Source organism: Lepidochelys kempii, chromosome 8 (assembly GCF_965140285.1).
Source record: "Lepidochelys kempii isolate rLepKem1 chromosome 8, rLepKem1.hap1, whole genome shotgun sequence".
Lineage (NCBI taxonomy): Eukaryota > Metazoa > Chordata > Testudines > Cheloniidae > Lepidochelys > Lepidochelys kempii.
Genome location: NC_136387.1, coordinates 10,076,941 through 10,103,567, shown reverse-complemented (window position 1 = coordinate 10,103,567; position 26,627 = coordinate 10,076,941). Strand labels below are relative to the sequence as shown.

The window sequence follows — 26,627 nt, the reverse complement described above, 5'->3', positions numbered from 1 at the left end:
TTCACGTACGCTTTGAAAGCATAGGCCTCACTCTTTGTCTCTACTGTTTTATCTTGAGCTTTGTCTTATAAATGCACCAGTTTTATGCAAGCTTCAGATCAGACCCTGTTTCCTCAGCACAGTAACGTAGCTACTCGTGTATTCATCTCACAGCTTTGACTACAATATCTTGGCCTCTTCTGCTTTATTTATAGGACTGGGAATAATAAGTGACAGAAGGATCAGAGGTGGTTATCAAGATAGGTGTCATCTCTGTGGAAGGATAGCCACAGAATCCAGAGCATGCTGTATGACAACTATATCTGGGCACAACTTTGACATGAAATGTTGGGAGGGTCACAGGTGGGATTTTAAATAAAACTTTCATTTATTGGCTCAAAAAGCATGTTTGGAATGGGACAAAAACCTTTCCTTCCCAAAGTAATGGAGTATGATCCCTTTATTCTTCATGAAAATTACAGCGCTAACAACTCTTTTTTTATACTTATAAAAAAGCTTTCTGCTGTTTTAGGGAAATGTCAGCAGTAAATTCTATTTATAATTAGGATATTTGTGTCATAAATACACTGAGGCTTTCCAGTAACCCAGCCAACAAAGGCTGGGTATTTTTGAAGATAATTACCTTGTTAGTGCGTATGTGTAATTTTTGCAGTTGAGCAAAACTTGGAATTTCCATCCTGCAGGAAATTCTGATATTTTAACTTTTGTTTTTGTCCCAAATCAAGATAAAGTCTCCATATCAAATTTTTCCTAGAACAAAAAGTTCTGAAAAATTTTGATTCAGAAATGTTGAAGTGTTTTGACATTCCCAAATTGAAATGTTTTATTTTGAGTCAGTTCAACATTAAATTGCATCTGCCTATTGAGTGCAGTGCTTCATGGGAATTGTAGTTTGGGTACCTCAGGCCCCTCAGTCTTCCCTACTGGATCAGCACACTGGCCGTACTGCATGCCCCATGACACAGAACACTCATATGACTCCCCAGATAAATCACAGGGTCATTCAGGGAGGAGACTGTGATGCATCATGGGAGATGTAGCCTGACCAAGGAGGCTGGCCCTAGGAGATAATGATGGCATGGAGTACCTAAACTACAGCTCCCATGAAGCACTCAGTACCCTATCCAGATGCAATATAATGTTGAGCTGCCTGAAAGCTAAATCTTTCAGTTCAGTTCAGTTCAACAAACTAAAATATTTAGATTTTGATCTGAAACACAAATATCATATTTAAATTCTCATTGAAAAACTGAAAAACTTTGACACAATTTAATTTTTGCTATGGAAAATTTTGTTTTTGCAGAAAGTATGTTTTCCATCCAAAAATCATGTGGATGGAAAATTCCCAAACAGTTCTAGTAATTTCCAACAATGCTAATAGTGAGAGGAGGGAGGAATGCACACAGACGGACAGGAAAATAATAAGGCTGTACAAACTCTGCAGAAGTCAGTTCACATTTTAGCATTGACTTGCTCCTGAATATCCCGAACTGAAAGAATAAAAGTAAATTGCTTCACTGTTTATCTTCACCCCCATTGTGACCATGGAGTTGAAAAACTCTGTAATGGAAGTGCTGGTATGAAAATCTGAGCACAACTGAATTACAAGAGGCTAATGGTTTTACATTCTGCTGGATTAATTATTTCTGTTTGGGGGAATAGGTATTTGAAAACAGTGTTTTCTGTTTGTTAGCAATAAAACAATGCCAAACTGTTATGTAAATTGTTTTACCCTTTGGGAATAAATCTTCAGTTTCAGAGCTTGCTCTTAAATTGTCTGTATAGGGACATTGAGCAGTGTTTGGTTTATTGATCTGGGCATAACATTTGGATCCCAGAATGGCTTCATTCTACTCCTGCTTCTTATACTGACTGTGGCCTGGGCAAGCCACTAAGGGTGACCACATTCTGCCATCCTTACTCAGCAAGTGGTCCCACTGTCTAGTCAGATACCACTTAAGGTGAGTAATGGTGACAGAATCTGGCCCTTAACCACTCAGTCTCAGTTTCCCAGTCTGTAAAAAATGGGGATAATTGTACAGATCTACCTCTGAGTAACTTGAGTATTAAAAGTTGATGTTTTTAAAGTGCTTTGCAGATAAAAGGTGCAATGATTAATGTAATATAATGTATTGGGCTTGATCCTGGCATATGTACTCAAGCAAAACTCTCAGAGAAGTCCTGTGGGTAAGGACAGTAGGACTAGGGACTTCTATTTTTGACTTTTCAAAATATGTTGGAAATTATTTGAAATGAAATCCGTCTCTTTTTGAAGAAAATGTACACCAGAGAAAAATCTCCGTCTGTGTGTGTGTGTGTTCATATGTTCGTTCTTAGGACACCAGGTTTTGTACCATATGTTGACTAGTTTTGTTCACATTTTAGCTGCCATAGATCTGGCAATGAAAGGACTTCTTCCCTCATATTGGTGCCCATCCAAGCCCCTGTATGATCAGTGTTCCCATCCATTTTGGCACTCATGTTGTTTGAACTCTACATATCTTCAAATAACAACCTGGAACCATTGGTTCATCTATACACATACAGCCTTAATCTATCTCAACATCTAGGTAATGTTACCTGAAGCCCCTTTTTAATAATAATAATAATAAATTTTAGTTTGCAAAGTATCTTTCATTCAGAAAGATCCTAAAGTGTTTTATAAATGAAACTGCTAGACAAATGTATACACAGGGGCCAAGATTTTCCTTAGAGTGGGAACACCTCTGAGCAGGGACTGTCCTTCTTAAATGTTTTGAAAGTGCCTAACACAGAGTAGGTGCTACCACAAATAAATAAATAAAAGTACCCAGTGATTTAGGTGCCTCACTGAAAACACCTTGAATGGGCCTGTTTTTCTGAAAATGCTGAGCTCCCACCATCTGAAAATCAGGCCTTGTTAAGGCATCTCAGGCAATACTCCCAAAAAACAGAGGCATCCAAAATCACTAATTACTTTTGCAAATGTTGGTGTAGGTTTATTATTTCCACCCCTGAAATGCGGCTGCATTGGGGTGAAATGCAAACAGCTTTTGAATAGTGCACAGTAGCATCACAAAATAATTTAACACAGGAAATTGAAAAGAATACAATGTCTTATTGAAAGTGCAGGAGAAATTTGGATAGGCAGACTGAGATTATTTGAGCTGAAATTTGACCAGGGCACTGGGCTTAACATCTGTAGATTTATGAAAAATGCCAAGGGTTCTTTAATGACCACAGATTGTCAGGTCCTTGGTTTTCTGTTTTATCCACATGATGAAGGATTATTCTTCTGCAGAAAGATTGTAATCCGCATTGAGAAACTTTTCATCATGTTCCATGATGGATCGTCCCTGAACAATGTACCCAAAAAATGTCACAAAATATCAGGACATATATGCAAAATGTCACATAAGGCCAAATTTCATGTCTAAAAACTCCTGTGCTGGGCTTTCTGTCAAGTCATGCTGACTCTTGCCTTATGCTGGATACCAAAATAAAATAGGAAAGGTTGTAGCATTCTGCAGCATATAGCAGGGTTGTCAGTGAAGTGTAGAGGATGCATCCTCCAGAGTCCAATCCTGCAAGGTACAGATTGATTTCAAGGTTTGCTGTGCCCTCAGGCTTGCTATGTCACAATTCAAACTAAGGGCCAGTATCTGCTCCCAGTATTTTGCCATTCTTCTTAGTGTATACACAACATGCCTCAGATGGCACGGGAACAGGATTTGTCTCTGAATTTGGTCTGCTGGTTGGATCATTAGCTTCCCCATCCAAGGCCTGGTATTGACAGGGACTGTGTTGTGAACATTGATCCATGACATTGAATGATATGGGCAGGTTAGGGATCTCTGTGTATATGTTTGGGATATTTCCCAAAGAGGATATTTCCAGACTGGTTTAGCAAACTGGTTATGACATCTGCATAACACCAGTGTATTGAAGTAAGTGGGACTGTGTGCATCAGAAAGCAAAATCTGGCCCTTAAAATTCTTAGCCGCATTAATTTTAGAAATGAGCAAATCTGAGGATGATTTTGATTTTGCAAAAAAGAGGCTTAGATCAAAAGGACATGTTATCCAAACCCCAAATGTTTGAGTGGCGAAACTATTTGGATAAGTGGTTCCCAATCTCAGGGCACATCTACATTGCAAAATGAAGTTGACCTAATTTACGTCGGCATCACTTGGGCATGTCTACACTTTGCTTCTTGTATTAGCAGTGCACATCCTGTTAGTGTGGAGCATTGTGGGGTGGCTTCTGAAAGCCAGCAACAGTCAATGTAAACAACTCCGTGTCTACACTGACACTGCGTCGACCTACCTACGGTGACATTGAGTCTACTCTTGGAGGTGGAGTTAAGTCAGTGTAGTGGGCGAGTTAAATCGGTGGGATTGAAATTTTAGGGTGGACACTTAGAGTTAGGTCGACATAAGCTGCCTTGCGTCAGCCTAACTCTGTGGTGTAGACCAGGGCTCGCTTATTACTCTAGTTCTGTTCTGTTCCTTTTGGGTATTCGCTTCTATCGCCTAGTGCCTTTTAAAAACATGCATTCAGATGATGTGAACTGATTTGGTTAGAAATGTTTTTTTTCCATTAAAGCTAATATAATTAGGACCCAGTTCTGCACCGTACTGAGTTCTTCCTGGGAAGTGTTGTCCGCAACCAACTCCCATCTGAGACTCAGCACCCTTCAGGATTGTACCCAGAGTCTGACAGCTGATTTAATACAACAGCCCTGAGTCCACTTGACTTACCGTATATTTCTCATGTGTGTAAAGTTGTCTTTGTAGTTGAAAGTACATAAATCTGAGTACGTAAAATATCATGACGGGATATTTTCTTTGATTTTTCCCTCTGACTTATTGAATTAAAGTCCGTAAAGCTCTTTCTACCTATGCAGCAAGCACTGAAGATGTCAAGGAGGCATAGTGATATGTACTCAGTAGTCCAGAATTCCAATTCTAGGCTTCCTAGAAATGAGGTTCCTAAATAAATGTTTCCTAAACTTCAGATGTGTACCATGGGGCTATATTACTTCTTTCTAGACTACTGAATTTCTTTCCCTAATATAGTCAGTAGTCAAAGCAGTATTTATATATGGAGTTTAGAATGGAGTAGACACTGGGAAATATTCTAAAAATATAAATGACCTGCCCAGCTGTTATACTTAATGAAAACATCACTAGCTATTCTTCCCTGCTGCACTTGATTTCTAATCCTTTTTCTTCAAAATTGACTTTGCAAATGAAATGGCCGTGAGTGAGTGAGTGAGTGACTGTCGAGGGCGAACGCTTGTTGAGAAAGAAAATGGTGCTGTTAATTTTGAAAGCCAACATGGAATGAGTAGACTCCTCCCCAAAAACTGGTGATCCAGATAGGTACCCACCATCAGTCATGAAAAAGGAGTGACATGTTTATCTTTACAGTCCTCTCATTCCTGTGGTACCATAACGATACCCAGACAAAAAATGACAGTCACATTGCCCCCTTCATAGGTAGAGGAGACTGAGATCTGATGGATATTGGCCTGAGACATACTGAAGGGCGAATGCAGCTACATTCTCCCTGTACTCCATCGAAACATCCCCATTGGTGCTTCAAGGGATAGAAGATCTGCTAGTGGGGAGGGAACAGGCTGGCACAGAGTTAAGGAGATGAGTATGATTTTAGCATCTTTTCTCCTAGAAACTTGTAGGATTTTTATGGGTAGGTGAATACTGACCCTTTTGGCATCAACTTACCCATTTTTCCCATCCACGGTTTGGAAATGCCATTGAGGAACTAACGATGAAACCAGCCTGCCAGAATCTCCTGACAGCATCTATGGTTCTGCAGATCTGCTGTCATCCAGCCAGTTCTATGCAGGGGAGAACCCCTATTCCTAATGAAAGCATTCGCAGGAAGCCAAGCCTAAGCTCACAGAATTTCTTTGTCCTTGAAAGGGAGTAGCTAACTGAGTCAGGGGCCAAGTTACTCACATATCTCTAGGGTTGGACAGTTTCCGAACACTCATTACCTGTTAAATTAGTTTTTCCCTACCCTCTCAATCCTAGAGGTGGCCGTTCCTGGTCAGGTTTGAACACTGTGTCAAGGTGACATTTCATTCATAGAATCATAGAATATCAGGGTTGGAAGGGACTTCAGGAGGTCATCTAGTCCAGCCCCCTGATCAAAGCAGGACCGATCCCCAATTAAATCATCCCAGCCAGGGTTTTGTCAAGCCTGACCTTAAAAACTTCTAAGGAAGGAGATTCCACCACCTCTCTAGGTAACGCATTCCAGTGTTTCACCACCCTCCTAGTGAAAAAGTTTTTCCTAATATCCAACCTAAATCTCCCCCACTGCAACTTGAGACCATTACTCCTTGTTCTGTCATCTGCTACCACTGAGAACAGTCTAGAGCCATCCTCTTTGGAACCCCCTTTCAGGTAGTTGAAAGCAGCTATCAAATCCTCCCTCATTCTTCTCTTCCGTAGACTAAACATCCCCAGTTCCCTCAGCCTCTCCTCATAACTCATGTGTTCCAGTCCCCTAATCATTTTTGTTGCCCTCTGCTGGACTCTTTCCAATTTTTCCACATCCTTCTTGTAGTGTGGGGCCCAAAACTGGACACAGTACTCCAGATGAGGTCTCACCAATGTCGAATAGAGGGGAACGATCACGTCCCTCGATCTGCTGGCAATGCCCCTACTTATACATCCCAAAATGCCATCGGCCTTCTTGGCAACAAGGGCACACTGTTGACTCATATCCAGCTTCTCGTCCACTGTAACCCCTAGGTCCTTTTCTGCAGATTGCAATCTACACATTGGTGTAGCTTGCTCTGCTATTACCTGTGCTGTGACTCTTCTGTGGGTAGGGGACTTCGCTCCCAATCTGGATCAACAAACCAACACCTTTCAGAAGCAACATATACAGTGTGCAAAATGGATGGCTGTGTTGGAAGTCCCAGTTACCTTGAATAGTTTGGTTCCTTATTGGAAGGTCTCCATAGTGGCCTTGCATCTCATTAGTCAAAGACTTCCGCCCTTACTTGCAAAGACATAATATTATAAATATAGGGATGTGACAAATAAAAGGGTGATAAATGAAATATAAGCTTGTACAGTAATAAAAGTTACATTATAGTTAATACTGCATTGCCTTCCACTATAAACCCTTGTTTTTACATACTCATTACTTTCTCAAAACTTCTTCTTTGGGTTTAATCTTTCCTTCCTTGGATTTAGCCTCAGGGTGGAGGGGGTGATTGTTACTCTCTTTAACAGGAGAGTAAAGTACGTCCATCAGACCATTTCTGAGTTATGGAGGAGTGGGGGGAAAAATCATCTCCCCTCCACCCAGAATAAAAAAAAAATTTAAACTTTCACCAAGAATGTAGAGATGGCCAAACAAAAAAATTCTTCCAACTTGGCAAGGGCATACGGACTTTTCCTTAAGCTTGAGGGGGGGGATGAATACAAAATTTACATTGTCGAAAAAGCTGTAGTGTCTCGCTTGAAAATTAGGAGCGGGCTACCTCCAGAAACAGAGCAGTTAGAAAACAGAAGAAATGGCAAACCCATACATATTAGTGCTACTCATAATGGATTCATTCAGTGCATTCATTAGAGCACTGAGAAGGCAAGCAGTGGGACTTGTTCTTGGGCAAGTTAGTGGGAGGAGTATTACAATGTTCCGTGAATTGGAGAAGATACATTGTGGGTTACTTTGTGAGGGATATCTGACTCTGTTGCACAGAACCGTGTTTTGTATTCTAAAAACCTGTTATGAAAATTTAGGATGAGTTCATGGCAAGAAAGATAAAATGGTTTGAATCTGTGAATTCAAGCACTAAAGATAATGCAGAAGCAGGAATATTCATTCTGACAGATGGTGTCTAATGTAGCCTTTTTTCTAATAAATATTGACTTCTGCTGGGCATTAATCTCTTGGTAGAAATTTATGGAAAAATTAGATGTTTCTCAGTAAAAATTCATAAGGGGAGCAAGTAATAGATGCTTTTATCTAGCTAACAAAAGGACTTGTGACAACCTTTAGAGATGGCAAAGCCTCATTTGCAGTAGAATTGAAAGAACGTGACAGCTTTCTTTAAGAAACAGATTTCCTATAGCATTAACAATAGCCTTAAACTAACCCAAATATGGGTTATAAATTATTCCCAGTGTCCTGTTCTAATAAAATTTCTAGGTGAGGGTTTTTTTTTCCTGTTTGACTGATGTACTTTCTTTGAAGTTCTATAAAGTGACAACCCTTACCTTAACTACTCACCTATTTCTAAGTGAGAAACTGCAGAGATGGGTGTGTGGGTTGGATTTTAAATCACAAATTACATCTACCTCTATGGAGATACTTGAATACAGTAAGAAGAAAATCCTTTCATTGTGATTTATATTTCCTTATATGTTGTATCCCTTTCCCCTACCCTTTGTCTGTCTTTTACTTCTAAACTGTTAGGCCAGGACCATGCTATGAGTAACAAAAAATGATTACGTTCTAGTAGAAGATCCAGAAAAAAGTTAACTTGCATGATCTTTGCAATTTAATTTGTTCCTCTGTTGTTTTGACAGCTTGCACAGACAAGGAGCTGAGAAGTCTTGCTTCCCGACTAAAAGATTGGTTCGGTGCTCTTCATGAGGATGCAAATCGTGTCATTAAACCAACAAGTTCGGACACAGCACAAGGCAGTAAGAAAACTCTTTATAAAAATAAAGTTTTAGACAAGTTCACATGCATTTAAAGGGCAGAACTGTCAATACAATCCCTAGTACATCACTATAGTGTCCCTGGGCAAGTATACTAATATCTGTGCCATATAACTGACCTGATCCTAAGAGATGCTGAAAATATACAGCTCCCATTGATTTCTAAGGGAGTTACAAATGCACTCTCAACCCCAAACTGTCCTAAAAGAAGACAGTAAGACATATACCACACAAACACCCACACACAATTCGGACTAGACAATCGGCCTGCTGTTATGGCCACAGAAGGTTCAGATACTAATAGAGAGAATCACAAACCTGCTAGCACATTATATGACTGTCGGCAAAATGGCAAACAGAATGTGTGACATATACGCATTAAATGTACAACACAGAGAAAATTACACTGGGGCTTCATTTTGTTATTTCCAATTAGCCTTATATAACAGGAATTATAATAGGAAGAAAATGTCCAGAGGATAGTCACTGGCCTGGACAGATTAGTTGATGCAGAAAGGTTAGAAAATTGGAATTGTATGTGCTAAAACAAGAAGCATTCATGCAATGCGTCCCAAGTATCTAATAACACTTCACAGCACCTACTGCTTTTGATATCCCTATTTTTTTTAAAAAAGGCAGCACCCTATAGGTATAACTCAAGTGATGAATTTTGATGTCCCTTACCCAGCAGGGAGGAAAAGACTCACACAGGGGTTACAAAGAAAGACTAAGTTGAAGTGAGCTTATGTTCTTTTAAGGCATGTCATTTTATGGGTAAACCTCTAAAATACATGCAGGAAAGGTACATAGTTCGAACTCTCTAAGGGCTCGTCTACATGGCAAGTCACTGCAATGCAAACCAAGGAGTCTATATACAGTGCACCAGCTTGCAGCATAACAACATCCTGGACACTGCTACAACACACTGAAAGGGATCTCACAAAACTGGGTGACTGGGCAATAAAATGGCAGATGAAATTCTATGTAGATAAGTGCAAAGTAAGGCACATTGAAAAACATAATCCCAGTTACACATACAAAATGATGGGGTCTAAATTAGCTGTTCCTACTCAAGAAAGAGATCTGGGAGTCATTGTGGAGAGTTCTCTGAAAAGACCCGCTCAACCTGCAGTGGCAGTCAAAAAAGCTATTAGGAACCGTTAGGAAAGGGATAGATAATAAGACAGAAAATATCATAATGTCACTATATAAATCCATGGTATGCCCACACTTTAAATATTCCATGAACTTCTGGTCACCCCATCTCAAAAAAGATATATTAGAATTGGGAAAAGTACAAAAAAGGGCAACACAAATGATTAGGGGTGTGGAACGGCTTCCCTATGAGAAGAGATTAAAAAGACGGGGACTGTTCATCTTGGAAGATAGACGATTAAAGGGGAAGATGATTGAGGTCTATAAAATCACGAATGACGTGGAGAAAGAGAATAAAGACATGTCATTTACTCCTTCACATAACACAAGAACCAAGGATCACACAATGAAATTAATAGGCAGCAGGTTTAAAACAAACAAAAGGAAGTACTACTTCACACAAAGCACAGTCAGCCTGTGGAACTCCTTGCCAGGGGATGTTGTGAAAGCCAAAAGTACAACTGGGTTCAAAAAAGCTCTTTCCTTTTACTGCTCTCTTTGCATTCCCCTCCTCAGCAGGCTGATCACTTCATTAAATTGAGCTGGTTTGGTTATGCATGTGAAGCCTTAATAGGCATGTACATCCTCAAAGCAGTCCATTTTGGGATGCCCCTGTGGCAATAAAAAGGAGCAGAGAGTGGAAAGAGATGACTAAGATGTCTTGGACACAGCAGCAGTCTAGAGAATGTGGTCCAGTGGAGATTTCTCTGTGCTACATTAAATTTTCAAGATGCTACTGTGAGTGTAAATAAGCTCTTTGGACGTATTAAGTTCACCTCCAGGTGAAAAAAAAAATCACTCCTATTTTTTCCTCTCTTAAAAGCAAAAAAAAAAAGAGGGAAATCTGCACTGTTTCAAGAACTGGACCTTCAGCCAATGTAATATTTGTTTTTCTGATTTAAATTAAGCACCTTGTTTCAGGCACTATGTCTTCCTCTCTCTCTCTCTAACTGACAGCACCTCAGTACATAATACTAATATGAATACTGAGGGACATGCTCTGAAATAAGGAAATAAACAAATTAGTAGCTAGGATCAGATTCAAATTGCTCTTCAGTCTGTTGCTAGTTCATAATGTTATGTTGTTTCTAAAATCTACTCAGTTGGTCTGGGCGGTTTATCTTTTACATTTGGTGAAGCTGTGTGAAATGTAAAAAAGAAAGCCTCAGAAATATTTCTGGGTTTTGTTTTGTATTTTTAGTGATGATGGAGATTAGGCTAATTATTTTCCTGTTAATTTAATTGTTGAATAATTTAATGAAGTCACTAAAACTCAACTCATGTAAGTCGCTTCTTGGAGAGTAAAAAAAAAAAAAAGGCAATTTTATGTGCCAGAAGGTATATTTATTTTTAATTAGGAATTTCACATAAAGGTTTTTTGTTGACGTTGGTTTTGCATCCAGAGGAGATGGATGGTTTGGGGGTAATAATGGGATATGGAGCCTTGCACATGTAGGTCACCAGTTTGAATCCCTTCCAGAGTCATAGTGAATGGAAGTTGTTAGGACTTCGAGCAGTTGTCAGATGGAATGTAAAATGTAATGGTCTCAGTCCAGCTCCTAGTGAACAGGTGTCCAAATCAGAAAAACCACTGCCACAATTGACACTAATTGGCATCCTTGTTGTCAGTCTCTGCAGAGGAGCCAATAAGTGAATGAGCATGAAGCCTGCGCTATACTCTGACCCTTAGTGGTGGTCATTGCAAAGTAGGGTTGAGGCAGATGGGTGGGATGATAGAGGTAAGCTCACCCAGCTGCTGCCTGATGTGTATCTTTTGTTCAACCAGCACTATATTCACTTAGGAAATGCAGTAAACAGTATTTATTTTATCCAATACATTGTCACATTTATCATAAGGCTTTAAGCCCCAGAAGTGCAATTACTTCATTTATCGTTGCTCCGGCCAATTGTCTACAGCAGGTGAAGTGAATTCTGGTTGTGGTGCACAGAGAGTTATACATGCTAGCAGTGACTTCCAATTAAAAGTAGCGGAGTTCTGCGAACGATTTCCAATACAGCGCCCTGAGAGTTTACCCCGCTGAGCTTTGCACTGTGAATTCAGCTTTATTTACTGAGAGTCCACTTGGTTTTAAATCTTGAACATGGGAGGAGGTGGGCTTGAGTTTCAGCATTTTTGTTTTTGACTGTTGATATTGACCTGGAGAAAGGTAATTTATTGGAAGAAACTTTTATCAAGAGGCAATTTGAAGTGCAGGTAGAAACTGATGTTGTGTCTGACTTTCATCTGCATGCTGAAAGGCCATCCTAATAGTAACCTTTTCACTAGTTAGTAATAGCTGTCCATCACTGTAATAGCTGAACACTTACATACTGCACTGTCTGCTTAGTAGAGAGGCTTTGTAATAAACCTTAACCTGAAAAGCCTGATCGTGTCATGACAGCTCCCTTCTTTATTTAAAACAGCAACAATAGAAAAGTATTAAACTAATATAATTAACTATCTTCATAAGTGACCTTCCATAATGGCTTCTTTGATGCAGCCCCTGACTGCAGGTCACACCAAGCAGTCCCACTCATTAGGGTTACATGAGTGCAAAACCCTGACTAGCATATGCATGTTTTGTGAGCCTTTGTAAAACTGGGGTTCTTAATGGCAGTTTCCCCAGCTATAAATTGTGAATGATACTTTCCTGCAACAGACAAGTGTTGTAGGGTTAGTTAGCATTTGTACCATGTATGGAAGATGTAAGTATATTAATTACTACTGAGGACATACAAATCCCAGCTTCTCTTTTGGGCGACCCTCCTCCGACAAGTTCAGTGTTCAGGGGCATAATTTGCTATGGGGGAAGAGGCACAATTGACGCACGCACACCCCTTCCCCAAACTTTTCATAGGAGTGTATGCTCCTCTTTTTGCCTTCCCGCCCCAACTTTGTAGAATATAATATAATCAAATAATGTTCTATATGCTGACACAACTTTGCCTTCCCTTTCTCCAGAATGTTTCTGAAATGACGCCCCTACCTGTGTTTATAAAGATTGCAGAAATGCACGTGTACAAATTGCAAATATGCACATGAATGTAATGGCGTTCATCTGATGCTCCTGCCTGCTGCATTCTTTAGAGGATGTGGGATATTAAAATGAATACGAATCCTGTTCCCTGAAGTGTTGAAGAATCCTCTTCAGCTGCAAAAGATCTAACCCAGCTGCAATGCAGATGGCTTCTGTGACACTTGAGTGCAAATGCCCAATTCCATGTGCATTTGTGGTCTCAGCAAACCCCCGCACTGTGATTATTCAGAGCAGTGCAAGCCAAGAGGACATGAACTCCACCTCAAGAAGCTCACAATCTAGATCAGATAAAGAAAATTCAGGGTCAGATATACTACAGGACTGGGGGGGGTCAGGTCTTCCAGAAATGTAGAGTTAGGATTGAGGGGATTGGTGAAAGAAGTGAGTTTTCAAAAGGGATGTGAGAACAACAAAAAAGAGGTCATTTGGTGCACTGTCAAGTGTAATAGAAGCAAGGACAAAGATGCAAAGAAGGAAGTTGGGAGGAAAATATGAATGTGCGGGGGGAAAATGTAGGCAGAGGGAATACAAGGAAATTAGAGCAGAGCGGCAGGCGGGGCAAGGTCATGCAGGGTCTCGAAGGAGAGGGCAAGAAGCTCGGATCTAGTGTAGAAGGTGAGAAGCAGCCAATAAAGAATTCAGCAAGATGACTAGAAACAGGGCTGGTAATCACACAAGGATAGGCTTTCTCTCAAGATTTCTGTTGCTTTCTGCTTTCAGCTACTTTGAAAACACAGTGAAGTTAGCCTTTTTCATGGTGTTTCTGCTTCTGATCCTTTCTGAAACCAAGCCAATACACTTGCAAATGGAAAAAAAAAAAAGAGAGGAAAAAGTAAGTTAGGGTTGATTTTTAAGTAAAGATGGGCTTGAGTTGCAGTAATCAGATGTGGACCCCAACCCCCTTTTTCTCCAAAAAATGTAAGTGGCATTCTTATCCAGGGTTTGGGTCAGAATCAAATCTAGTTTTGAGCTTGATTTGATTCAACCAGTTCATTCATTCTTCGTTGGTATTGTTCTGGTTTCCTACTGGTTGGGCAGAAAGGGGTTAATCTGAAACAAAGTTCACTCCATACTTCAGTTAAAAGAACATGCAAGAGAGAGAACATCCTAATTGAGCAATGATGCATGTCAGGCCTTTGTGGTGTGACTCACTAATGGTTGTTTGCCCGTGTTCTCGTAGGGTTTGACACCAGCATACTACCAATCTGTAAGGATTCATTAGGCTGGATGTTCAACAAACTTGATATGAACTATGACCTCCTGCTGGATCACTCTGAGATCAATGCAATTTATCTTGATAAGTATGAGCCATGCATTAAACCCCTCTTCAACTCATGTGACTCCTTCAAGGACGGAAAGCTTTCTAACAATGAATGGTGCTACTGCTTTCAAAAGCCAGGAGGTAAGTCATTCCCTTATGTAACATAAAACTGATTTATAATTCATTACTATAGATGCTAAAATAATGGTATGGAAAATGTAATTTGGCAAAATGGCTTTTCTATTATTATTATTAATAATATTTATGCAAAACAGCCATCACCATATGTCCTGGGATGATGATAAGAAGCTTTTAAGTATGATTCAGTGGCCAGAGCATTGGACAGGATGTTAGGGAGCATTTACAAACTTGGGAATCATGTTTAGACACCTAAATAAGAATGGCCAGATAAGTGTTGAGCAACTTGCAGCTGCCACTGAAGTCAGTGGGAATTGTAGGTGCTCCTCGCATGGGAAGTTCAGGCTATTCATGTAGGTGCCTAAATATGGAATTAGGTACCCAAGTGTAGCCAGACAAATTTAAAACTTTTGGCTTAAATGTTACCATATTCAGATTAATATTTCAAAATAATATTATACATTTTAATACCTTGTAGTTGCCTTGATAAGAAAACAGTTCTGGTTTCTCTTTTTCACAAATATGTAGTATTTTTTTAGGATTTTCTAGGTTTCAACATCTTTCTTACATTTTGACTGCACTGCCATTTATTTTGAATTGGTAATTCATAGCCCTTTTCATTTAAAAATAAAAAGCCCTTTTCTGTATCCCTGGTGAGAAAGGGCATTGTGTAGCAATGGCAAATATTGTCGATTACATGTATTTCACTGGTGAAACAAACAAAGAAGCAATCAAATTACTGGCACTCCAATTCAGGAATTAGTTCTATTGCTAATAGAAGGCTTATGACCTTGTGTTCTTATTAATGTGGAAATTAGTTTATTAGGAAATCATAAATTAGAAGCCTGGCATTATTTCAGTTTGATGAAGGAGAAGAAAAAAATGTTTAACAACCCAAATGGCCCCAAAACACTATTATTAAATATACTGTGTTTTGAATTTTTTAATTAGTAAAGCTAATGACATACATTTGTTTTGCCGTGTATTACCAGCATATGGGGTTATTTCAGTCCCAGGTGTACAATAGACTACATTGCATGTAAATAGTGAAGCCAATCATTAGAGAGTCTATCCCGTACCATCTGGAAACTGACTTTCATACATTATATTTTAGGTCTCCCTTGCCAGAATGAAATGAACAGGATTCAAAAGCTAAGTAGAGGGAAGAGTCTGCTGGGTAAGTTTGATCACATGCCATTCATTTAAATAACTAATTAAAGCTCTGTGATCACTGTAACTTTGTGTGCAGTTATCGTTTTTCAATTAGAAATTAATATTTTGAGCCTGTGCCTGATGTTTCATGAAATTAAACCAATAATGAGGTGTCAACATAAATTTATGGCAACTAATTCAGAACAAATTGATACCACCTCCCCAAAAACATGAATGTTATTTTATATAGGTTCTTACACCATGCTGGTCATCATGAGCATGTAAAGCATGCTGAGCATATCTGAGCATGTAAAGGCAAAAGAGAGTATTTTTAATTCAAATCTCCTGTGACTAGTTAAAAAAGCAGAGTATATAGATGAAGAGAGTTCAGATTCTTCCAATTATAAGGTTGGAAATACATTTGTTGGAGTTAAATTTTGTCTAATTACACTTTTAAATGTTTTGTTCTACTACTTCCTGTTGGCGATATTGAGGTCTGGGACACATAGTTTCTTTTTTTTAAAAGCTGAAAAGTCAAACTGTTAAATTGGTAATTGGACACCAGTGAAATCTCAAGGTGTTCTGTGGACTGCAGTCTATGTGGCATTATTGTAGTGCATCTCCAATTCATTAATTTACGTAGGGCCAAATCACACAGGGTGGGTATTGGCAACAGTTGGAGTAAAAAGACTGAATTTGGCCCCAAGATATCAGTGGGAGTTTTACTTGACTGAAAATTGCACGTATAAAGACTGCAAGATTTGCCTGATAATCAGCAATTCATATTAAATATTTAACAAATTTTAATTAGGCAAAATATAGAACATACAAGCCAACTAAGTGTAAGGTGCATAGCTGTCTGATATCCTATTCTGACTCATGAAGATTCAGATTAGCAACGAATGTAAAATTATTTTAGTTTCCAAAGACCTTGGAATTATCCCTGAGAATTCTAGGGAACACCTAGGATAGGTGGAATGGGCAAATGGTTCGGTTCAGTTCAGATGCAGATGGTTGCATAGGTGGCTGCTGTTTTCTCTCTCTCTCTTTCATGGAAGCTTTTATGGGTGAGATTTTCAAAGCCACTTAACAGAATGGGTTGACCAATTCCTATTGTTTTCTAATGGGAATTGGGTGTCCAGGTCCATTAGACAACATGGAAAATCCAGCACTACATTTCTTCAGTCTTTATTTTGTGCAGTATGAAATAAATGTCAGCTAGGCTAAAAAATGGTTTGTTCTTACACATAGGAAAAATAACGGCTGTTCACACAGTGTGTAGAACATACAACGATACAAACAACCCCCTTTGCATGCCAGTGGGATCAGATCACAATAGCTGGAGTAAAATGACAAAATAACACTGGTATAAAATGTTCTCTTCCCACAAATAATTATGTCAGTCTACAATATTTTTTTTTTAAAAAAAGGAAGGAAAAAAACCGGCTCAATTCAACAAATCAGTAGGTTTCTGTAATACTTTGCTCTACGGGCTAGAAGAAAATACAGAAAAGAGGAACTCTCTGGTTCAGTTAGCAACTTGAAAGTCTTCCTGCATAACACCACCCTTTGGAGAGCCTCTTATCTGATCCCACTGCTATTTAGACAGAGTAGAACAATGTGGGTTTTTTTTCTTGTGTCAGTTGCAAAATCGTGCAGCTGGAAAACAAAACATTCACATGACAAAAATGCTGCTTGTAGTAAAGATAAAAAAGATACGAGCGTCAAAGAGACTGTTCTTTAATTATTCTCTTTCTCTGATATGTAAAATGAAATATTTATATTCTGGACACTGTGCACAGGGAAGATTTCTGTAAACTCGTATTCATTGAAAAAATGAGGAGTTTGAGAATTGCCACAAAGTATGTCAAAGCCATTGTCATTAAACATGTTGTATTGTTGAATTTGGAGACTTTCAAATGAAGTCCATCATCCCAGTGGTTTGAATTAAAAAGTAAACAGCCCCATTCATCTTTTCCGGCCAGATTTACCTAGGGGGCAATTAAATGTAAAGACACCACTTTCAAAGAGCAAAACTGGTTAGCCCAGTGGCTCTCAACCTATTTACCATTGTGAGCCACATATGCAGCTCTCTGTGTGTTATGTGGACTGCATCCACACAATCTATATACTGCCTGTATGGCCCTGAGGATGTGACATGGGCTGCAGCTGTGTGCTGATTGGGCTGTGGGTTGAGAACCACTGGTTTAGCCTGTTCACACTTCTCCTACATCACTAAGATACCTAACCTCTGCTTTCATCAGTATCTTCAAATTGGGTCTTCTCCTATATCAATTCTGTGATATAACAGCTAATACAGGGATCTGCCTGCCAGCCCTCAGCTTGTATGCAGTGTTCTTGTGGCCATGTTGGTCCCAGGGTATTAGAGAGACAATGTGGGTGAGGTAATATCTTTTACTGGACCAACTTAGGTTGGTTAGAGAGAGAAGCTTACATGGCTCTTCTGTAGGTCTCAACTTTGCTGTTAATTCTATATATGATACTAGTCTGGCCTCCATCACTGCTGTATCTGAGCACCTCCCAATCTTCAATGCATTTATCCTCACAACACCCCTGTAGATACAGCAGTGCTATCACCCTCATTTTATGTGGGAAATTGAGACACAAAGGGACTTGCCTAGGGTCACAATGGATGTGTGTGGCAAAACTGGAAATGAACCTCGTCCTCCCACAACCCAGCCTAGCACTCTAACCAATGTTTTCTATATATTCCACAATAGATGGCCATTGATTATTATCCGTTATCATTATAGTGGAGCAGTAGCAATACCAAAGTTAAGACAGCGGCAGTGTTTTCATATTGATAGGAGTCTATCATTTCTCGGGTGCTGTAAGCATACACAGAGTTTTACAAAACACTCCCCGCTCCTCAGGTACAGGATGATAGTTGAAATGCAAGGAAACACAGAGCCACCATCAAAAAAGAAGATGGTTTGATGCAGAAGAGAGGAAGCAGTTGACTCCTGGGGAATGGGAGGTTGAGCCAGGTAAAAGGGGCAGTAAGAAGATGTGAAGCTAAGAGTGGGAACAGGAGACAAAGGGAGCAGTTACAGAGGAGGACAGAGAACGAGAGGGACAGGGATGTTGAACACCAAGAAACACTCAATTGGCAGCCTGTTTAATTAACTCTTAGGCCTGGTCTACACTTAAAATTAGATCAGCTTAGGTACATCACTCCCAGGTATGAAAAATTCACATTTCTGAGCACCATAGTTAAGCTGACCACGCATGTAGTGTAGACATAGCTAGGTCAACTAGATCAACAGTAGAATTCTTCCATCCGTCTAGCTACCACTGCGCGGAGAGGGGGATTGCCTACGTTGAAGGAAAAGCCCCTTCTGTAAATGTAGAAAGCATCTATGCTCTGGTGCTGCAGTTGCATAGCGGCAATGCCATAGTTGTGCCACTGTAGCACTGGTAATGTAGACATGCTTTTAATGTTAGAGATGGCTTCAAATCAAAACCCCATATATGACCCTCACTCACTGGGGAAGGCCCTCAGATTCTACAGTGATGGCAGCCGTATAAGCAGGGGGATTAGAAAAGAAACGTGGCCCTGGCTCCTGATCGTTTCCCTCTTTATGATGGGCCATCCCAAAACCTGGGATCAAACTATCCCCCAAATGTGGATCTAAATCTAAATTACCTAAATGTGAAATCTAAATTCCAGACATTCTGGATTTGTGGTGTGACTCACCTTTAGTCAACGCTGAAAATGATTACTGTAAAGGAATATTTTGTTTCATAGGAAAGGAAGCTCTTGGGGACACTCTGTCCCCACCAGATTATTCCCACCAGCTGATAAATTAAGGAAAAAGTTAGAGTGGATTAAAATGTGGTCCTTACTCTGGCAGCCGGGAAAGATGAGCAGTGACTATGGTATGCAAGATGAGTTGCAGCCCCAACTCAGAGTATTTGCTCCTCCTCTAGATACCTGATTTGCACCCACAACTAGCTATTCAAAGCCCTATTTAAATGCACATGCAAAATTACAGGGAAATTGCCATCATTCTGTGCATCGTTCTTGGTCTTCCTTTAAACTCCTAGATAAACGGGGCCAAGTTCACCAAAGCTGAGGACTGCTTTCAGAACAACTGAGTGGCACTCACTTATGCTAACAAAGAGATTGGCCCATTATTTTTCTAAATCTATCTTTTGCAACACATGTAAAGCATTTGTGTGAACATTGCACAAATGATACATGCTGAATTTCAAAGGCCAGGGGAGGTGTTAGTTTCTCACGAAAAGTCACAAGAATATTTTTATATATATAATATCAGACTGATGCATCAGTCATTATTTGGAGCCAAATCCTTAGCTGGTGTAAATTGCTATAGACCCATTGAATTGAATGGATTTGTACCAGCTGAGGATCATAGTTTCATTGACTCTGATGAAACTATGTCAATTTACACCCACTCAGGATCTGATCCTCTGTAATCTTCTTCAGGTTTGTCTAGTCCAATGCATGTCTTAGTCTTTAAATAAGAAAGGAAGAGAGTATGAATTTGGAAAGTCCTTCAGGATCAATATTGAAACAAGTGACTGAGCAATGAGTGAACTTGGAAAACCTTTATGGCTGAACATGTCCACACTATTACTGGACTGTGGGTAAATAAAGAAGATGTGTCTCTGGGGATTATAATCTTTCATCTTCCTTTCAATTGTCCTGGTATATGAACTTGCTAACACCACTGCTTCTGCTTGCTTGAAATAGCAAAGTTAATAAGTATGAAAATGTTCTCTGAGATCAGGTCAGATATAGAAAGGTTAATGTTCAAATGTTTCAGAATTACATTTGTGACATTTAAAAATTAGACATCCACTTTAATATCTGCAGTGGGATGAGATGGTAAATTCAGACATTCATAATGTATATATGACTGACTTCCCATTTCTATGTCTTTTATATAAGTAATTGCAGAGCATTTGGGCAATGTTTTCTCATTCATTTTTTCCATGGGAAATGTAGTAGAAATAGCCCTTTTGACATATATGAACAATCTGTAGAGATGCTCCACACACTGAAGTAGAAAAGTAAGTATTGTGTGAGCAGTAAATCACTGGGCTCTTTGACAAAGAGAAAATATACTTTCTCAAAAATCATTTAAGACAATAAGAGGTGGTTTTTCTGTTCCCGGAACAGAAGCAACCAGCAGAGAATGGAAGGTGTCTATACAGACCTCCCCTGGGAATGAAGCTAACTGATCTCCAAGGACAAGTGGGTTTTTTATATGGCAGCACACCTGCATTACCTCTGTTGAAAGTGGTGGCAGAAATAATACTGGCTTCTCTTGTCTCAAGAAACAAGAATGCACCATGCTCTGAAAGGCTAATGTGCAATGGTTTTGTTATGAGACAAATCTTGGGCTATTTTTTGGTTTAGCCTCAGTATCCTACTGTCTTTCCCTGAAAAGCTCAAGTATTAGTGATTCTTTAATACTTTTAGGAAATCTGGAGTTATTCTTCAATTTAGTATAAATTAAATAGCAAGCAGGTGGCTGATGCCTTTCAGGTGTAATTATAATATTGTGGAAGGACTCATATGATAAACACCAGAAAAAATGGAAATTAAAAATGAAACATGGAAATAATTTTGTCTTGGGTAAGGCTACATATGGCAGGACAAGGCGTAAGAATGGCATTTTAACCCTGAAAGGAGGCCTATAGAGATGTTAACCATTCAAGGAGGTATTGTAGCTGGCACCAGTGCACACAGAGGGAGTAAAGAGAATTAAGAAATCCCGATCCTGTGTGGTTGCATTAGGGTTATCCCAATCCTTGTCTGGATCCTCAGCACAGCAAAGCCCGTGCACAGCCAGTGCTCTTGTGAGCAAGTAGGGGGGAAGGAACAGGGAGTGTGTCAAGCAATTGTTCTGCCACCTCTCCCCAGAAGCGCTGGACATAGCAAGCTTCTGCGAGAGATAAGAATAGGAGGCCAAGTTTGGCAGTCCAGAATGTATATTTTCACTTTAAAATGGCACTACTTTTAATCAAAAAGGAGAAAATCTTACAGGTGGTTCAGAAATCAGGACCACTGGCTAGAATTTGAACCAATGCAAATGTTTTCAGTTATATCTATCTATCTTTCTACACACAGATACTCCCAATGGGCAACAAATGAACTGAAGTCAACAACAAACACTAGGTGCAAATATATATACGGAGATGGAGTTAAAATGGGAGCTTGGGCCAAACAATCCACAGTTTGAGTGTTAGTTTTGTAAATCCAGAACTTGATCCAGGACTTTTTTGTAAAACCAGAGCCACTCCAGGTTGCTCCATTTGTAATTTATGCCATATTGAGGCATTTTACTTTAAACAAGAAACAGGCCAATTACAGTATATCTTCCTGCTTGATCCTGTAAAGACTAGGATTTACTAAGGAAACCTTTTTCTTTATTCAGGTGTTTTCCTTCCACGGTGCAATGAGGAAGGATATTACAAAGCAACTCAGTGTCATGGAAGTACAGGGCAATGCTGGTGTGTTGATAAATATGGAAATGAGATTGCCGGCTCAAGAAAACAAGGCACCGTTAGTTGTGGTGAGTAATGACCAAGACAACACAAAAATTAACATTGTTGTAAGCCCAGAAATTGCTGTAAGATCAGCCATGATAACAAAAAGCGACAATACAGGAAACATAATTAGCAGAGTCCCAAATGTTCCCATGTATTCCAGTTCACAATATAAAAGTGTCTGTGTGCTCACAGATGTACCTTTGTCTTGGAGCGTGTGTACAAGAGTATGAAATTGGCAATAACCACTGATAAGAAAATGTTTTTCCTACCAGCTTGGCAAATGCAGTAGATGCTATTAAAATAAAATATATGCGGTTGTTATGCTTGGTTATTAAATATAGTCCTCCCTATACAGTAGAATCCACATTTACAGGGGCTTCATAAATCAGGGTTTTCTTGAGAAGGGAAGGTTTTTAACTATACAAAGTTTTATAAATTAACAACCAGGCCCTATAAAAGTGCTACAGTATTATTACACTGACATGTAAAATTACTGGACGGCTCTATATAATCAGGCAAACAAAAATTTCTTCAGTGTGACTCAGTGTAATGATAGCTTCAGTTGCTCTACTTCCAGCAAGAATAGAGAAGGCAAAGCTTTAGAAGCTCTAAAATGTACATGATTACATCCTAAGTCGCTCTGTCAGGGTCAGCGGGTGCTTTTGCAGGAGCCGATGTGCATGAGTATACATAAAATCAAGCAATTGCAACATATGCATAGCATTGGAGAACCATTTGCACGTGTGGTTACCAAAGATGGGCACGCAGATTCCTGTGTGCCCACCTCTGTCCTCATCCCAGCCAGATACGCATCCAATATAGGCAGGTAGCATATGTGTGCATGAGAAAGCAGATCCCAACTCCCTGGTGGTCCAACCCCAACCCACACAGCACTGCCCCATCCCCACTATGCCACCAGGGGACACCATCACAGGGCCTAATAACATCAGCCACACTATCAGAGGCTCGTTCACCTGCACATCCACCAATGTGATATATGCCATCATGTGCCAGCAATGCCCCTCTGCCATTTACATTGGTCAAACTGGACAGTCTCTACGTAAAAGAATAAATGGACACAAATCAGATGTCAAGAATTATAACATTCATAAACCAGTCGGAGAACACTTCAATCTCTCTGGTCACGCAATCACAGACATGAAGGTCGCTATCTTAAAACAAAAAAACTTCAAATCCAGACTCCAGCGAGAAACTGCTGAACTGGAATTCATTTGCAAATTGGATACTATTAATTTAGGCTTAAATAGAGACTGGGAGTGGCTAAGTCATTATGCAAGGTAGCCTATTTCCCCTTGTTTTTTCCTACCCCCACCCCCCAGACGTTCTGGTTAAACTTGGATTTAAACTTGGAGAGTGGTCAGTTTGGATGAGCTATTGCCAGCAGGAGAGTGAGTTTGTGTGTGTGTGTCCCCGGGAAAAAAAAAGGGGGGGGGGTGAGAAAGCCTGGATTTGTGCTGGACATGGCCCACCTTGATTATCATGCACATTGTAGGGAGAGTGGTCACTTTGGATGGGCTATTACCAGCAGGAGAGTGAGTTTGTGTATGTATGGGGGTGGAGGGGTGAGAGAGCCTGGATTTGTGCTGGAAATGGCCCACCTTGATTATCATGCACATTGTAGGGAGAGTGGTCACTTTGGATGGGCTATTACCAGCAGGAGAGTGAGTTTGTGTGGGGGGGGGGGGGTGGAGGGTGAGAAAACCTGGATTTGTGCTGGAAATGGCCCAACTTGATGATCACTTTAGATAAGCTATTACCAGCAGGACAGTGGGGTGGGAGGAGGTATTGTTTCATGATCTCTGTGTGTATATAATGTCTGCTGCAGTTTCCACGGCATGCATCCGATGAAGTGAGCTGTAGCTCAGAAAAGCTCATGCTCAAATAAATTGGTTAGTCTCTAAGGTGCCACAAATCCTCCTTTTCTTTTTGTGTGAATCAGTTGCACTGAGAGGGCGTTTCAGTGTCTGTGCACATTCAGTTCTTTCGTACTCCGCTGAGGCTGGCCTCCGAGAAGGAAGTTAGTGTTGATTGTGACAGAGATTTTGTGAGGTGGACGAGAGCCGACTGGCAATTTTTGACAAAACATTTTTATTGGAAAATTGACAATTCATTGACACCAAAACTTTTGGCAGGGAAGGGTCAGTTTTGCTGACTTTCTTGACTCACTTTTTTTTTTTAAGTAGTACAATTGCCTCAGTATTTTCTGACTGAAATATTCTGGTTTTCTGATTCAAAGCAAGTTTTTGTTTTAAAAAAAGCTAATTGGGATAAAGAAACCCATTTAACAGTCAAAATTGAAACACAGTGTTTTGAAATTATTGAAACAAAATGCTTCAGCTGAACCACATGAAATGTTGGGGGGAATTTTCAGTTTGTGAAATATTTCGTCGTGAATCAGGACAAATGGGTTGGGTTGTTTTTTGTTGTGGGGTTTTTTTTGAAATCTTGACAGTTTTCATGGGTTGGGAAAATTGTTTTCCATCCAGTTCTAATGTAGACATTTGACTTTCAGGAATTGATCCGAGACCACCAACTCATTTCATGTAGACCACCAAACAATCATCAGATGGTAATGATTTTCAGTCACCATTCACCTTGGATGGATTTAAATTGGAAATCTAGAGATGCAAGGCCTTGTATCTTATTCTAGATCCCACTGAAGTATTACTTCCTCCCAGATTTGTGGTCATGGGCACAACAGATGTATGTACATTTTTAAGGGGGCCTGCTGTACTGTCCTTCGCTAAATTGCCTCTTTAAAAAATCAATTTACTGCACACAAAAAAAATAAAGTAGTTTGCATAGTCAGAACATTAACAAGCATTGACTAAAGAGATTTTTGGGTTGTTGGGTAAGAGAATGACCTTTTATTCTTACCTATTTTAGAAGAAGAGCAAGAAACCTCAGGGGATTTTGGCAGTGGTGGATCTGTTGTATTACTGGATGATTTGGAACAGGACCGTGAAGCAGCGAAAAAGGACAAAGAAGGGAAAATGAAGATTCATGTAAGAGCAGCTAATGAGGATGATGAAGATGAAGATGATGATAAGGATGATGAAATTGGTTATATATGGTAGTTGTCACCGTTCTGAGGACTCATGTTTTGCACAATATTGCAAGTCACTTCATATCTCTGCAATTGTATCTGAGAACATCAGGCACAAAATCTCTCTCCTCTCTGTTTAATTTTGTACAGTATATATAATTTTTAAGATGGCTTTTTTCCAACTAGCTACTGGTTTGAATGCAGTGAATTTATTTTCTATCAACAGGGCTCTTGAGTTTTGTTAGTTTTGTTTAAGCAAAGTTTCATAGCTTAATCTCCACCCACACAGCTTGTGAAATATAGTTTATGGGATTAAAAAATAAGAGAGAAAAAACAAACCAGTGCAAGAATTAGAAGCCTGTTTTATGTTATCAACATTGGAGAAGTTTTGTCATCAGCTGTTAACTGAATTTTCTGACCATGCTATAAGTAATCGCTTTTCTTTTATGCAGTAGGTGCCTCAATTTCTCTCCTGTGTCTGCCACTTGTCGCTAAAGAGCCAGTCATCTGTGTATAATAACTTCTGGCTCGCTAATATTGATGGTTTTAAATCAGGAAGAAATCCATCAGTATTTTTTTTTCACTTGCTCTAAGAATGATTACTACAGGCTCAGTTCTGCCCTTATTGAAGTCAATGTTAAAACTCCCGTTGTCTGCAAATGTGCAGGATCAGATCATTGTCACCTAGTTTTCATAGTAAACAATATGATCTCGATCCTGAGAGATGCTGAGCATCTACAGCTACCACCAACTTTGAGCCTCATAGCAAAGGAACATGATTTAACCACCTTCCAGAATGTTGGAATGTTTTGTAAATCTAGATCATTGTAACCATTTTCCAACTAGCAAATCTTGGGTTTCTGTTTTAATTAGTTTGGACTAAGAGTTTGCCCTAATGTCATGCATGCTGCCTCTGTTTCTGGAATAACACACTAATGGATCTGCTGGAAATCCCTTGTTCTTCATTTAGTCTAAGTAACTCCTCATTCCAAAGCTAGGAAGCTGTCAAAGATACTCACCATCAAAAGTAATAAGCTGTCTCTTCTTTATTTTAAATTGTGAATATTTATTTAGTCTGTATAAAAAACAACCTAAGATAGTCATGTTTCCAACTAACATCCTTTCTGCTTAATATGAAATATCATGCACTCCTAATACACACCTATAAAATAGAAGAATAGTATTAAAATTGAATCCTATGATTCTTTAAGCCATTCCCATTTATTCATATCTCCACAGTTGTATGACAGCATTCTGAAGCTAAAATATTTACTGCTCTTCCCTGTTGAAAGTCATGGGTAAAATGAATGTACCATATCATGTCTTTTATCCCTTTTGTTATTTTATCCAGATTATCGGAAAACATGATAACGATGAGGAACCATGGGACAGAATACGTTTGTAAGCAGTTCATTTTTGTATTGTCTACCATCTCATGGGTCTTTAGTGACTGAGGGGAAAAGAAAAGGAGGACTTGTGGCACCTTAGAGACTAACCAATTTATTAGAGCATAAGCTTTCGTGAGCTACAGCTCACTTCATCGGATGCATACCGTGGAAACTGCAGAAGACATTATATACACA

General features: G+C 39.5%; 1 protein-coding gene across 4 annotated transcripts in view; it reads left to right on the top strand.

Moving 5' to 3' along the window:
* The window catches only part of SPOCK1 (SPARC (osteonectin), cwcv and kazal like domains proteoglycan 1), a 471,926-nt gene extending 445,378 nt beyond the window's left edge, over positions 1–26,548 (top strand). For 2 of the 4 annotated variants that reach the window (XM_073355488.1, XM_073355491.1), the window contains exons 7-11: positions 8,556–8,672; positions 14,064–14,285; positions 15,397–15,459; positions 21,863–22,000; positions 24,885–26,548. In XM_073355488.1, the coding sequence (XP_073211589.1) occupies positions 8,556–8,672; positions 14,064–14,285; positions 15,397–15,459; positions 21,863–22,000; positions 24,885–25,075 (731 nt within the window). In that variant the 3' untranslated portion in view covers positions 25,076–26,548. The remainder of the gene's footprint in view (positions 1–8,555; positions 8,673–14,063; positions 14,286–15,396; positions 15,460–21,862; positions 22,001–24,884) is intronic. The other 2 variants (XM_073355490.1, XM_073355489.1) reach the window with 2 other exon arrangements.
* The last annotated feature ends 79 nt before the right edge of the window (positions 26,549–26,627 follow it).